Source organism: Solanum tuberosum, unplaced genomic scaffold (genome assembly GCF_000226075.1).
Source record: "Solanum tuberosum cultivar DM 1-3 516 R44 unplaced genomic scaffold, SolTub_3.0 scf00102, whole genome shotgun sequence".
Classification (NCBI taxonomy): Eukaryota; Viridiplantae; Streptophyta; class Magnoliopsida; order Solanales; family Solanaceae; genus Solanum; species Solanum tuberosum.
The window spans coordinates 1,646,645-1,663,162 of record NW_006239028.1 but is presented as its reverse complement, the minus strand read 5'-3'; the positions used below and the strand labels follow the sequence as shown (position 1 = coordinate 1,663,162).

General features: G+C 29.9%; 2 protein-coding genes across 2 annotated transcripts in view; both read right to left on the bottom strand.

Annotated features, from left to right (window-relative positions):
* Positions 1-842: 842 nt before the first annotated feature.
* Positions 843-16,518, bottom strand: part of LOC102604066 (protein VACUOLELESS1) — a 30,206-nt gene continuing 14,530 nt past the window's right edge. The window contains exons 12-15 of the mRNA XM_015309419.1: positions 4,326-4,455; positions 4,068-4,170; positions 3,173-3,270; positions 843-1,369 (exon numbers count right to left, since the gene is read on the bottom strand). Of these exons, the coding sequence (XP_015164905.1) occupies positions 1,205-1,369; positions 3,173-3,270; positions 4,068-4,170; positions 4,326-4,455 (496 nt within the window). The 3' untranslated portion in view covers positions 843-1,204. The remainder of the gene's footprint in view (positions 1,370-3,172; positions 3,271-4,067; positions 4,171-4,325; positions 4,456-16,518) is intronic.
* LOC102604406 (uncharacterized) lies at positions 11,047-12,479 on the bottom strand. Its single transcript, XM_006348902.2, has 3 exons — positions 12,417-12,479; positions 11,756-11,909; positions 11,047-11,442 (listed from the first exon to the last, which is right to left on the bottom strand). The coding sequence occupies exons 1-3, from the start codon at positions 12,420-12,422 to the stop codon at positions 11,159-11,161; spliced, it is 444 nt and encodes a 147-aa protein (XP_006348964.2). The 5' UTR covers positions 12,423-12,479; the 3' UTR covers positions 11,047-11,158.

Sequence of the window (16,518 nt, the reverse complement as noted above, 5' to 3'; positions counted from 1 at the left end):
TGTATAAAGCGAGAGAAAATTGTATATATACATATATTTTCGTTCCCCTTTCCCCCCTCTCCCAGATCTCGCTTATACAAACAGAAATGTATAAATTGCGTTTATATCTATATAAAGCGAGAGAAAATTGTATATACACATGCGAATACATATATCTTCATCCTATACACTTATAATTATACAATACAAATATTCCCCTGCCCAATTCTATTTTGCCTTTCTCTCTTTCTTGCTTTATACAAACACAAATTATACAATTGATCTTTTGTATATGTATATACCGAAACAAAAACATATTATATACAACTGCTTTCTTTTGTATATGTATAGCAAAATATACATATTTATGTTTGCTATGGAGTGCAATTATGCAAACTATAGCTATAGCATACAAATATTATTTTTGTGTTTGCTATATATGAAAGTTGCTCAAAAAAAGACTAGATAAACCTACCTCTACTTCTCCTCGAACTCACTATAGCTAACCTCTTACACTTCCTCATACTCGGTATTCCAATTGCCCAAGATATTTCTGATATATTATAAAAGGATACTAGATAATTAATTAAGATAACCAGTTGTATAATCAGCATTGGTGTCTGATTCCTATGACACAACATTACTACTAACCATCAAATAGTACTTCCACCATACATATTTCAAACTACTTCACATATGCAATCCAACCTAATATGCAAACTTGAAAAAGAACTCGTATTAAGCTGGGACTATGAACTATATTTACGTGAATTGAGGCGTCAAAAACACAAATTAAAACAAAGAAATTAGATACTCATCAAATCACTCAGTACAGATACACAAACACAATATGAATTGTCCACTCAGTATCAAACTATCAATCACTTGATACTAGCTTTAAATAGCAAGTTGTTACCAATTCAGGGAGAAACATCAGCACATGCTTTCATATATCATTTCCAGCCAAGCTATTTACAGGGTGTAGAACAACACACAAGGAATCATTGCCGGATTCAAACATTTCCACAACCTCAAATGCCACGGATACATAGAAAAAACAGGTAAGGAGAGAGGATATGCAGCGGACGGGTTCCAAGGGCTTCTTTTATCGTGCTGTGGAACAGCATTACTCCAATGCTACCAATCCTCAATCATATTAATTTAGAAGATGCGTAACAACAAGAGGCTTCACACCAAAGGGAGGGGATCAAGGAGATGGCTGGCATCAAGAAACACTTGGGAAGGATAACCGATCTCGCAGTGTGTCAAATATTGATGAAGCGGCTGCATTTTGAGAAAAAGTCTGCTTCAACCTCCCAAGTAATTCATTATCTTTAGCCTGAGTAGCAGCATCAGCAGCCTCCTTGGCCATTCCGATTCGAGCATAAGCCTGTTAATGATTCATAGATCTCATAAGCATGACACCCATCACCTTAATTGATACAGCAATGCACCTTTACAGTTGACTATTTAATCCTACGTCTATTGACACTTCAGAATCAGTTTACTCTTCCTCTCTTCCTTTTAGGGTGGAAAATGAAGGAACTTATGATACTACAGGGATTAAAATCAATCAGACTGTGATCCGGAATATTACATTAAAAAGTGAATGCGGATATCTTAAGATATGCATCCTTCTGATATCCAGTCTATGCCGTACTTGCTTATTGAAATAAACAGACAAAAGTACCTTCTTTTTTTTTATCTTCAACCAGGAACTCTGTTGTTTCCAACTTTGAAACCAAGCCGATGTACAAAGATAAAAAAAACTAGGACGATAAAGGGTGAGTCCCTCTACTACCCTATGCTTAAATACCAAGCTTGGTTCACAAGTCAGGATTTGAACAAGTCACATAATACTGCCAGATGACTGTGAACCAACAAAGGTACAATATAGATTTGTATGTCTTTCTGGGTTTATGTACAAAACAATAAAGGTATTCTTTCATTTAAACACATTGCTACAAAACGGAAATGCAATCATTTTGGACTAATGCAAAGCATTTTAGAGGTATAAGGCTAAATGTTTTTTTCTAGCCAGTAAAGATATAAGTACCCAAGCTTTTCACAAGCATAGGTGAAAAGAAAAGGGAGTAACTACTTTTTCTATAGTAAATTCATTTGTTAGCAAAATCATCTCAGCAGGGATAGTGACCACATGTGGGTAAAGTTCAAAACTCAAACTTAAAACTATGCGGGACTACATGCCATGTCAAACATGTCTGTAGACCAAATGTGGAAATATCATAACATATACAACACTAACCTCTGCTCTTTCACGAGGATCAGTCAGCTTTGGTATGTACTTTAGTGCTTCGCCTTTCTCATCTGCATCAACACATGCTTCGACAAATGGGCGGTAACCTAGAAGAGAAAAAACAGGAGAAAAACGGATGACTATAAGATATCCATTAGCCTTCGTTAGCATATAGTATATGGTCAAAAAAGGACTTGCTTGGAATGTCTATGAACAAGTCCAAGGTGCTTCTTTCAGTGGCAGTCACAAGAAGCAGAAATACATTTCACATTGTACTTGTTGACAAAAAGAAGAAGAAAGCGAGATCACCATGGCTACAACAAAATCTAGTTTGACCAAAAAACATAATAAAGCATATCAAGCCATTAAAGAGGAAGTGTAGCTCAAACTAACTAAAATGCCACTCTAAGTGAAGGCTACTTCAGAAATTGATTAACTTTTTCAACTTCAAGAACTGATCAAATTAAGTAGGGGTTAAAAGCAGCAAAGAATTTTCAGATATCCAAAGAGGCAGCATTACATATAGCAGTTGTGCAGGGAAAGCCACTTTTGTAGACGCCTTACGGTTTATAGTAAACCTCTATTAATATGGGAGACACACTTGCAGAAACCCTATATCAGGTGTCATACCCCTAATATGTATCGCATATAACATTTTCTAATTCAAGTTCTATTTTAGAGGTATAAGGCTAAATGTTTTTTTCTAGCCAGTAAAGATATAAGTACCCAAGCTTTTCACAAGCATAGGTGAAAAGAAAAGGGAGTAACTACTTTTTCTATAGTAAATTCATTTGTTAGCAAAATCATCTCAGCAGGGATAGTGACCACATGTGGGTAAAGTTCAAAACTCAAACTTAAAACTATGCGGGACTACATGCCATGTCAAACATGTCTGTAGACCAAATGTGGAAATATCATAACATATACAACACTAACCTCTGCTCTTTCACGAGGATCAGTCAGCTTTGGTATGTACTTTAGTGCTTCGCCTTTCTCATCTGCATCAACACATGCTTCGACAAATGGGCGGTAACCTAGAAGAGAAAAAACAGGAGAAAAACGGATGACTATAAGATATCCATTAGCCTTCGTTAGCATATAGTATATGGTCAAAAAAGGACTTGCTTGGAATGTCTATGAACAAGTCCAAGGTGCTTCTTTCAGTGGCAGTCACAAGAAGCAGAAATACATTTCACATTGTACTTGTTGACAAAAAGAAGAAGAAAGCGAGATCACCATGGCTACAACAAAATCTAGTTTGACCAAAAAACATAATAAAGCATATCAAGCCATTAAAGAGGAAGTGTAGCTCAAACTAACTAAAATGCCACTCTAAGTGAAGGCTACTTCAGAAATTGATTAACTTTTTCAACTTCAAGAACTGATCAAATTAAGTAGGGGTTAAAAGCAGCAAAGAATTTTCAGATATCCAAAGAGGCAGCATTACATATAGCAGTTGTGCAGGGAAAGCCACTTTTGTAGACGCCTTACGGTTTATAGTAAACCTCTATTAATATGGGAGACACACTTGCAGAAACCCTATATCAGGTGTCATACCCCTAATATGTATCGCATATAACATTTTCTAATTCAAGTTCTAACTGTTCAATCTAATATCCTGCTCCTTGGAATGCAAAACCAAAGTAAACCTACTTGAATTAAACTTAACATTCATATCCTAAAAACAATCCATCATATCAATCAAGAGAAAATTAATAAATATCCAGATCATATTACAAATATCACAGGGGGAAATGCATTTACAGATCTTCTGTTGAAATATTAGGGAAAGTCAGTGATTTCCTCCTGTTAAGCTACTAAGGGGACTTACCAATTGGTGGCTTTTTTTCCTTTGAAAACTTTTCCAAGGCATCCCAATCCCTAATTGTTGCCAGAGCAAAAACTTTAAGCCAATACCATCGCTTTTCAGATACTTGAATCATCCAAGAAAATTAAAATTAAGGGCACTTTAAATTGGATAAATCTAGAAGTTGAACCCACATGTACCTAAAAGAGGATGCAGAAATCACTAATAAGACAGAGAAATAGAAGTACATCATCACTGTGAGCCAAAAGAGACGGTACAGACCTTAAATTCTGTTTTGACTTTCATGGCAGCACGATGGTTACCCAGCACAATGCATGTACGAATTGTATCACTTATACTTGAATCCATAAAGATGGCCTGTTTTGTAGTCACCTCAAACTCATGTTGCATCCTATATCAATATATGAATAATACGACATTTAAATAGAAGTTAAGCAGAAAAGAATGGTAACTAAAAAAGTAGAAAGACGAGACTATTCTGGAAGTTTGTCACTCTAATTGTCAAAGAGCATTGTTGCCACTATAAAATTATCATGGCACATAGATAATCATCTTTTTCTTGCTGAGCAGTACTTGATGAAACTCAGAACTTATTGACATGGTTATCCTATAACAGCTGGGGTACTATCCTTGGCTGCTAAAACTTGGGAAGAAAATTAAAGGCTTTACTGGGGACTCTCCCTTAGTGAGACTTTGGAGATTTAAATCATCTCCTAATTTAAATATTTAGCGGCAATTGCTAACTAATTGCCGCTAAAGATCATTTTTTATGTAGTGATTTCTATTTTCTTAACCAAATAATTACATGGTCTTTTAACATCTCTCTCAATAGCTTGTTAAAAATTTTCTCTTTTCAATCATAGACAAATACACACTGTATATAGATGGTATGCAAATGAAAGTTTCCGTTAGGGGTGTGTAAAATCGAATCGAAAATTGAAAATCAAATCAAATTATAAATCGAGTTGAATCGAAAAAAAAAACTTGACTAGTGGTTTGGTTTGACTTGGTTTGGTATTGAAAAAAAACCTAACTATATTTGGGTTGGTTTAGTTTTAACTAAAAAAACCAACCTGAGATCAAACTAACCCGACATTATATATATAATTTAAAAATTTTATTTTATGCATAAAAATATTTACTTTGATATAATTTTTAAATATTTCTTATATACTTTTTCATAGTTTTATCTTTTAATATATTATTTCAAGTTTAAAACTTAGAATTCTAAATGGTCCATTAAATATTATAGTCCACAGATGTTGGTAATTATAATAAAACTTAAATCAAAATCAAATTAATACTAATGCAAAAAGAAAATCAATTCAACACTAAGAATGACAATAAAATTGAATATTTGTTCTTTAGTTTTACATTGGTTTAGACAATTAAAATACATAATCTAATTTTAATTTTCCTTAAATATTTAGTAATGTAACTAATACTTATTAAACTTAATTTTAGCATGATTTAGTACTTTTAAATTATGATCATTGTCATTATTACTTATTAATTTGCAATATTTGTTTTACGCGATTTCATTATTATTATTTTTGTTGGATATTTTAGTGTCATTAATCATATCATATTGTGTTATATTTTTAAGAAACATCTTCATATTTTGTGTTATTTTCTTAAGAAACACCTTAGATAGTTGTATTTTGGTAGGACTAAAGAAATATTTCAAGTACAAGTAAATTATATGTTTGTATGAATACTTTATCGAAAACATCCAAAAATCCCGAAAAAATCCAAAAAAACCCAAGGTTGAAAAAACCGAATTTTATTGGTTTGGTTTATAAATTAAAAATCCGACACAAATGATTTGATTTGATATTTGAAAAATTCGAACCAACCCGGCCAATCGGCCATGTACACCCCTAGTCTCTGTATATCATTTAAGGGTTTAAATTATAAATATTGATAGGTAACAGCGCGAATATTTTTTATTCTATGATGTATGACTAAGGTTGCGATAACTCTAAATATTACATAGGGAAAAAAATTTAAATATACAACTTAAAGTCTTAATTACATCAATATAGCAATACTTTTTTTTCAATTATATAACAATATTTTTTTTCAAAACTAGAATTTTATTTTTTAAAACGTTTACCAAGTCAACCACAAATATCACGTATCCCTTAAATTTCTCCAATTATTTTACTTTCCTTGATTTACTCCAATTTGTTATATTATCTCCCATGAAGAGAGGTTTCATACAAAAATAAAACTCTTCTTCTCTACTAAGTTCGACGATCCAAAATGCATACCAATAATTTTTTAATTCTAATTCAACACAGCGGGCGATGAGACTCATCAGGTAATTGATAAAAAGTAGTTCATATGGTGGGTTTTTTCGTGGTTGTATTTGATTTTTTCACAACATATCGATTTTAATCTTTTTTGTAGTTATTCTTTTGGTTTATTTTGTCGATTTTGGTGGAATGTAAATTCATATGATTTGTTTGATGTTCTGGAGCATCAATATGCTGGTTTAATTATTAAATAAATATTAAAATTTATCAATTGTTTGTGGAATAATATTGAGTTTTTCACAACAACTGGGTTTTTATTCTTTTGGTATTGATTCGCTGTTTTATGTTAACGATTTTGGTGTAATTACAATAACTTCATATGATTTTTATTGTAATCTGATGTGTCGAATAAGATTTTTTTTTAAAATTTTAGGTTTAATTGATTAATGCAACAACTTAAAATAACATCATAAATTATGTGTTTTAATTGGTCTGTTGAATGGAGTATGTTAACAGATTGTATCAATAGTTACTTTTGATATGTGATATGGTGTTACACATACCAACTGCAAGTAAGATTGTAGGTGCATGTATATGTGTATTTTGTTGTATTATTTGCTATATAAAATACAACAATAAAATAATATTTTGGTACATTATTTGGTTTATTTTGATTATCTGAATTGGTGTATATAATAAATTGAAAAATTGATAATATATTGGTACATTTTTGGTGTATTTTAATTAACTAAACTGGTATATATAATAAATTGAAAAATTGATAATATATTGATACATTTTTGGTGTATTTTATGAATTGGTGTATATAATAAATTGAAAAATTGATAATATGTTGATTGGTATGTGATCTGGTATTTATGCTCGAATAGTTGATTCTATGAATTGGTGGTATGTGTTGATGTATTTTTTGGTCTAAATTGTAATACCTTAAAGGTCAGAATACTTATGATATGTTTATTGGTATAATAAATTATTTGGTATACCTGTTAGTGTGAATTACCACAAGTATGCCAATTTATTATTAGTACAGTAATTGGTGAAAAAGTTAGTTACTTACTAGAGTGTATCAAAAACAAAACTTAGTTGTGTGTCATCAATTACCAATGTAACTACCAAGATGTTTAAATATATGGATGTAGTAAGCAAATTATTAAGAGTTTGTAATTCAATACATAGTAAGTATTAACAATACTATATTATACATAGTATGTTTTGGTATTATTATTGATAATGTATGTTTTAAATTTAAGGTATGCTCATCAATAGAATACCTTCATACATTTATAGATGGTGCAAAGAGGTTTACAGTATGTCTGAATATTGGTATGTGCCGTTGTGGCAGATTTCAACATGATGAGATCCCTTGTAGTCATGCAATTGCTGCTATCAGATATAGGAATAAATATTGCGATGACTACTATTCAGCTTATTACAATAATAAGGATTATCAGGATATATATGCAATATCAATAGAACCCTTGCCTTGCGAAAGCACTTGGGATGTTCCATCACATGTTTTGAAAGAGGTAATGTTACCACCAATTGCAAGAAAGCAACTAAGCAGACCACCAAAAAATGATCGCAAAAAGGAATTCATCGAAAGAAAGGGGAAGAAAAGAAAAGTCACCTCTAGTGAATGCGATTTATCTGGGCATAACAAGAAGACTTGCCCAAACAAATCACATAAGAATTAGCGTTATAGTATTTTTATTGTTATTTTTACTTTGCAGAAAGTTATGCGGTTGAACTCATTTATTTGATTATACAGTTGAACTCAATGAAGCCTTATTTGAAAGTTGATTCCTATTTGGTATCTTATTAATATTATTGAATTCGTAATTGTTATTAATGGCTATCATGAACTCATTTAATAATCGTGTTGTGAATGAGCAAGTGAGGTTGGTATAATTCCAGCCTAAAATAAAAATAATTCAAAACTAGTTAATGTGAAGAACTTGGTTACCAGAAATAATAGACTATGTTAATGTAAAAAGTTGATTAAACCAATTATTTGAAAAATATAGGACTATTGAAAAAATGATGTGTGTTAATACATTGGTTTAATCTGGAACCATAATAAATACAATCTGTTAAAGGAAAAATTTGGTGAACTTAGGATAAAATAGGAACGAAAATTGGTAAACATATAGGAACATAATAATGGTCGTATGTAGGGATCATATGTTTGCATTATATAGCAACCTAAGACAATAAATTTGAAAAAACTACTTAAAGTTAAAATCATGGTTTGAATGATACCAGAAAAAAAACTCACTCTGTTAATGTAAAAAAAATGGTTTTCTTATAATAAAAACTACACAAAACTTGGTAAACTTAATGGTATATATAGCAAACTAAAACATTGAATGAAAACAAATAAGCACAAATAAAATAGATTTGGTATAATATTTGAGTAATACTAAAACCAATTGACATAATAATGGTTGTATAAAGTAATTCAAATAGTTTGAATTATATACCAACCTATAACGGTGAATTGTAAAAAAAACTATAAAAAGTTAATATTTTGGTTTGGACTATTACCAGAATTAACATATTCTGTTCAAGTAAAAAATTTGTTAGGCGTTAGAATCTGATAAGAAGAAGATGGATAGTTAGGCGTTAGAAATTATGGTGAGGCCTCTGGTTAATTGGAATGACAAGCGATTAAGTGAAGAAGATGTAAGGTTTAAGAGATATGGATGAATAAAATTGAAGGATTATCTCAATATACCGTTGAAAAAAGGAATCCTAATATATCTTGGAAATAACTCAATTATAGATAATTGTACTAATTTTATTGGTATCATAAAAATCTTTAAATAAAAGGAATAAATCAATATGGACAGAGAAAATGACTACAAAACGTAAAAAGGAAAATAAAAAAATAATGAAACGTGTGAAAAGGGTTTTGTAATATTTCTTGGAACTATACCTCAATTATAGTACTGTAACAACTTTATTGCTACCACAAATCTTTATATAAAAGAAATCCCAATAAATTACTACAAAACATAAAAAAGGAAATAAAAGAGGAATAAACAAACATGTGGATGTGAGTCTGTTTAATGAGAGAGAATATATGGTAAAATTAAATACCTAATTACACTCCACATAATATGACACAAACTACTAAGAGTCAGAGAGAGAAAATTCGGTAATTTTTTTTTTAAGTAAAATAAAAAATTAAATGTTTTGTTATGTATGTAATTTAAAAACTTAGTTTGTAATTAAATATAGTATATTGATATTTTGTTAATAGAAGTCTTAAGTAGTATACTTTTGTAATTTTTCCTATTACATACCTGGTGATGAGTGTCAATTTGATCTCTTTTTTTTTGGATGCTTAAGTTCTTCTTCTTCCACAAAATTCTAAAATTGTGTAGACAAAATCATAAATTACGTCGAATCAAGATTGTAAAACTACTTTCTCACATATATTAATTGTAAAGTCAAGTCAATAATTTCATGGTAATTTTACTGAAAGATTGGATTATAAATACTTGGAAATTTACCTGAAGATTAGTAACCATGATTTTTTGAAAAGTAAACAAAAAAGGGAAGTTTTCAAACACAAAATTTTACGTATTAATTAGGTTTTCTTCTTCTTTTCCTTATCAAATATTCCCTCCGTTCATGTTGTACGTCATTTAAATGTGAACGGATATACTTTTTTTCCCATTAAACTTTGTCTTCATTAATTATTGATGTGAAAAAAAGTTACAATTCGACTTTGCCATATACCTAATAGGAGTACATAATAACAAAGATAAAATAAGTATAAAATAGTAAATTACATTTTGATTTTTTAAACCAAATAAGTAAAAATAAATATATATTTTTAATTAAAAATAAACGGAAAAAGTATATTATCTTTCTACTTATGAGACTTCCTAAATAAATATCTAATGGTCCTAAAATTAAGACCCCGTTTGAATAATTCAAAGATGACTCGTAGGCTAAATAATAATTATATAATTTGTCATATGTTAACACAAAATTGACATGACTCTCCTAGAGAAGACTAATACTTTTCTCATTTTCATTTTATATTTTATATGTCACTATTATCTTTATTTTTAATTTAAAAAGAATAATATTAACAATTTTTAATTATTAGGATTTTGGAAGTGCAACTCCCACACCATAAAATTGTCTAACAAAACAAAAATATCTGTGTACTCTTATCCATCCACAGAGTTTCTCAAGTCATCAAAATTATATACTTTTTATGATCGTACAAAGCCGATACAAATTTATTAATGATATAATATACTACTCCGCCCCTTCCACTTTAATATATTTATGTGATGCAATTCAGAGCAATGAACAAATTTATTTTTGGTGTGAATTTAAACATCAAATTTTAAGATTATTTTAAAGTAAAATTTATGTATTTAGAAATTATATAAAAGGTATATTTTTTAATCTTAATTATATGTCACTTTCTTTTCAGTCCATTCTAGAGATGACACTTTTCAAACATTAATGACTTGTTTGAGACTATTTAAATTTCAAAAGTTTTTTCTTTTTTTCTGATAACTTATAAATTGGGATGGAGGAAGTATAAGTTGTTATTTTCTTACCACTAATTAAACTACAACCTTTCCTTAATAATAAAAATACAAATTCTCAACATGAATAAGTACAAACAAAAGAAACTAATCCTTATCATATTAATTAATTCTAATGAGATAATGAAACACCATGAACAGAAAATTTGTTTGACTCTCCAAATAATAATATTGTATTACATGAAATGAAACAAAAAGAATATGATAATTCTTCTTATTTTTCCTCAAAGAAGTCTCATCATCAAAATGGAAAACATGAGTAGTTATTATAAGGATTAACTTCCCACATTTCAACCCTAGGAATTATGCTATTATTATAATTACTATGACAATTACATGAATTAACCACTATTGGATCATCTTTTTTCTTTTCTTCTTTTTTCTCAACTGGCTCTGGACCTTGGTTCACTATTTTAGCAAATCCCACTTTTTTCCTAATTATATTAACCAGCTCCACTGCATCTATTCCCTCTCCTATCACTGTCAGCAAGTTCTTTTCTTCTTCTAAACTTACTTTCTCCACTCCTGCAAACATGAATAAATCATGTCATGTCTAGTTAATTATATCTATCACACCATTTATTTCATCGTATCGTATGATTACTAAATTTTATCCACTATAACAATGTGATATAATAATAGTTCTTTGACTTTAAAATAAAAAAGAGCGAGTTCTCTAATGTTAAGTGACACATGAAAAAAAATGTGTTCCAACTGTCTAGTTTACAAAACATGTATACAATGTTATAATAAATTATGTATACTTATTATACAATAATCTACATATGTATAAAGGTTTTGATACTAATAATATAGTATATAATATTGTTATACGTACCTGGTAAAGTTGCTGCTATTGTCATGACTTTATTTTTGCAAGTAGTTTGTTTAAATAAGCATGGTACCATTGGCTTCAACCATCCTAAAATACAATTCTTCAAATTTGGTCGAGGTTGACATCCATTCACAGACACATCAACAACTACCTTTAGCTGCATTTAATTATAAATTATCAATAATTATACTAATTAATCATTGGTTGGTTTGGGTTAGTTAGCTGATTAAAAATAATGGATACACATAAAAACATAGCACTGAAAAGCATTTTCAGGTGTTAGAAATCGATTTTATAAATAAATAGTTGCATGTTTAGAAAAAGGTGTAGAATAGTTGTAGATATAATAAACTTGTTAGTGTGTTTGGTTAAAAGGTGTTGCTAAACACTTAAATCTGTTAAGATGACTAAGATATCCTTAAAGCTATTCAAAAATAATAATATAAATTTAAATAAATTTTATGGACGAAACAAAATAGAGAGATAATTAGAAGAGTTGATATCAAATTAAAAGTGCTTGCAAGTTGTAAAATCATAAGCCAAAAATAACAAAATTGTGATTTTTGATTGATTTTTACTCGTAAGCACATTTGATATACTTATAAGTGAATTTGATCGACTTATAATCTTATAAAGAAAATATATATAAAAGTACAAATAGTACCTTCATTGTTTCTCTCTTTCTTAAAACTTCGACACTTCTAAGGTTGTGACTTGTGAGGTTACAATTTTAATTGATTTGGTCATGTATTTATACTCAAATCAATTGGAAAAATCTTACATTATTTGTTTCCACGAATATTCAGACAGTCGTACTCATGGCATTACGTCATTAAAGGTGAATGAGTATATCACAATCAAAAGGACTTTGTCAATTAATTGCATAACTAGTGACAATTTGTCTCGTTAATTAGTACTTAGGACAAATTAATCAGTAGTTAAATGAAAAATTAATTAAAAGATGCAAAATATTTCTAACATGACACCTTCCTGGCTAGCGGTAAAGAGTCACCCATGCCGACTTCTCTTAAATTGTAGAAAAATAAGGAGTATGGATCTTTTATCCTTAATCAGAGTTGTCGGGTTCAAGTTTTAGATAAGAGATTTCTTTTATTAGGGAGCACTTCATCTTTAGATGAGCCTTACGCAATGCCAATTCAAATTAATTAATTAGAGCTTCAGTATATACTTATACCTTACCGAAACAGAAAAAAGTTAAAGAGTATATTTAATTTTTTATAACTCTTCTCTACTTTTTCTAAGTTTTCTCATGTCCACGACGACTTTTTTCTGTGGTGGCAGTTGTGAAGGAGATCATTTTCTCACCATTAATATTTAATAATATTGTGTCTGGACATGCAAAGTTGTTGAGTGTTTTTTTCTACTAGAAGGGATGTGGACTTGCCCAACAAAAATTAAATGAAAAATTAATCATCCTTAATTAGAACAAATAAAGAGTCAAGCAAAGTCTTTTTTTTTCTTTTTACCCTCCCTAGGAGCTCTCACCCCTTTTGCTCCCTTGGTGACTCGAACTCGCAATCTTTGAGTTGAAAGTGAGGGGTGCTTTCCATCCGAGCAACTTTCTCTCGTCCTATTTTGTTTTCCATTGTTTTTGACTCTTATATTTCTTTTAAACTTGTTTGAAACAACCTCTTAATTTCATAAAAGTATATGTAAGATCGATGTATATCTCATTCTTTTTTAACCTTAATTATAGAACTATACATGATTCTAGATAGGAGGGAGTGAAGGTCGCATATATATTAGGGTAGAAGTAGAGGCAGAGCTAGGCGTGGGTTCGTGGGTTCGGACGAACCCACTAGATTTCCCGTAAAGTTTGTATTTGTATTAAAAAAAATAAAAAATAAAAAATAAAAAATAATATATATATATAGTGTGTGTGTGTGTATTAACTTGTGAACCCCCTAGAAAATTGATTAGCAGTCGGTGAAAATGCTTTCCACACATTTGTTGTCGGTTCGAACACCTTTTTCTTATGTTCTAAAAGTTAGAACCCCCAAACTCTTAATCCTGGCTCCGCATCTGGGTATAGAAGATTAGTAGTATTAGAGTGTTGTTTTGTCGTGCGTAGGTTTAGGCTTGTTAATTAGCGCCGGCCGTAATACTAGCTAATTTTTGTCATATATATATTGGTTATTGTGTTTCGAGTATCGCACTATTTTGTTGTTGTTATTATTTTTTTTCTGGTAGACTTTGCACTGTTTTTCTTATTAACAACTATACTTTCTTCATTTTATTTTTCTTCTTTTGCTCGAATTTAATGCACTTCAGCCTAAAGTCTTTTGGAAACAACCTCTCTAACTACACGAGATGGTGATAAAATCTGCGTACACTCTATCCTTTCCAAATTTTATTTGGCGAGATTTCACTAAGTATTTTGTTGTTAATTGTACATAATGGCAAACTATTAATTCAAATTAAATGGTATAACCACACTTTGATTTAATTGTGTCCTATAGCAAACTGTTTGTCAGCGCCTCTCTCCCTCAAACTCTCGCTCGCCACTCTCCTCTCTCGCTCACTCTCTCTGTGCTCGCCTCTCTCGCGTTATACACAAAAGTGTATAAATTGCGTTTCTGTTTGTATAAAGCGAGAGAAAATTGTATATACACATGCAAATACATATATATTCGTCCTATACACTTATAATTATACAATAAAAATATTCCCCTGCCCAGTTCTCTTTTGTCTTTCTCTCTTTTCTCGTTTTATACAACATAATTGTATAAATTGTGTTTCTGTTTGTATAAAGCGAGAGAAAATTGTATATACACATGCAAATACATATATATTCGTCCTATACACTTATAATTATACAATAAAAATATTCCCCTGCCCAGTTTTATGCTTGTATAATGTATAATTTATGTTTGTCAACGATTTATACAAACGACAGACTAACAACAATTTATATGTTTTTGTTTGTATAAAGCGAGAGAAAATTGTATATACACATGCAAATACATATATATTCGTCCTATACACTTATAATTATACAATAAAAATATTCCCCTGCCCAGTTTTATGCTTGTATAATGTATAATTTATGTTTGTCAACGATTTATACAAACGAGAGACTAACAACAATTTATATAAATGGTCTGCCAGCGTAATTATACAATTTTGAAGAGGAGCCAACGAATTATACAATTGTCTTCTTTTTGTATATATGTATAGCGAATTATACATATATATGTTTGCTATAGAGCGCAATTATGCAAACTTTGTTATAGCATACAAATATGATTTTTTTGTTTGCTATATGTGAAAGTTTCTCTTATATTTATAGAACTACACAGATAGGTTGTTATTATAAAGAGCAAGCAAGTCAAACGTATAGAACTTTTGTTACTCCTATTAGTTAGAGCTTGAACTTTCAATTAGGTTGACTTAAGGGCTAACTTTATTGGCTTTGAGTGGGTAAACGTTTTGTTTCTTTTCAAGTCCTTCACATGTAGTAATCCCACCATATCAATTTTTGCGGCCATGTTTAATTATGTGACGCTTTTCCTGGAAGGCGGGTTAATGAGGTCTAGACAAGCAGGACTAGCAAATTTCTAAATATGTGTAGAATATAGACGTTTTTTAAAGCAAATCTCCAATTAGAAATTAGGAGGAAAGTAAAGAGTTTACAAATCATGACTTAAGTTTACATGATAAACATGTTTTTGAATTTGCTATGACATAATTCAAAAGATAAATTTGTATGAACCTGGATTCAAAAAGGATAATATGTATCATAGACTTAAGTGGTAAAATATTGGAAATGTCTTCTTTTTTTAAAAAAATAAAATAAAATTATAACTTGTTATCTTAAACATAACATAAGAGCATAACAGTAAATTTTTATTTTTTTTAATATAGTATCATTATTTTTTTAAAACAAACAAATAGGTAAGGAGAAACGCAAAATATATATAGTATTATATTATCCAATTGTTGTCTTGGATTTTAATATGTTTCTTCATTATCAATTTCTTTTCAAGTGGCGGTAAAACAACAAACTAGTCAACTGTTTTTTGTTAATCATGGGGACATATAGAGAATTGACAACCTCTGACTTCTTCCAAATATAAAACTTAATTAGTTAAAAAGGTTCGACTTTAATTAGTTGGTTGAATGGAGAAGAAATTATTAGTGGAATAGGGTACCTACGAATGTGGTACGCCCTCATTTTTAATGAATTCACATTTTCTAGTGTATTAGTTTGACGATATTTTTGATAAATCCTTGATTCAAATTAAGATTTTTAGATGAACGAAATAGGATATTAGTATATCTAATACATAATTTAAATGTGAAAAATTGTTCTCTAAGAAAAAATGTTGAATAACTTGATCGTAAATTATGAGATTTGAAAATCTTTTTAAATTCGAAAAGATATTAATCATAGAGAAAATAAAATTTCCACAATACATGCAAATCCCTCTGATATCATTTGAGAACAAACTCTTGTTTGCACCCCAAAAACAGATTTTTGTGAGAATCATTAGTAGAAAGTAATCATATCAAGAATCAGGCATATAAAGCAAATATAAAATTCATACTAAAAACAACGGAGAATGAAATAGGGCATAATACGCATAATACATAAACATGACTTTTAACTTGACTTCAGTGGACAACTATGCCCTCCAACTTTGAGTATGCACAAGTAGACACTTAAACTTGTATAAAATTGAACAAGTAGACACACGTGTCCTACATGGCATAATACATGTAGGACGTAAAATTGCTATGTAGTG

Bases quoted from the DNA above. Each gene is read 5' to 3' on its own strand.
- LOC102604406 (XM_006348902.2), bottom strand. The intron at 11,443-11,755 runs GTACGTATAACA...TCATGTTTGCAG, and splicing joins AATAGCAGCAACTTTACCAG to GAGTGGAGAAAGTAAGTTTA.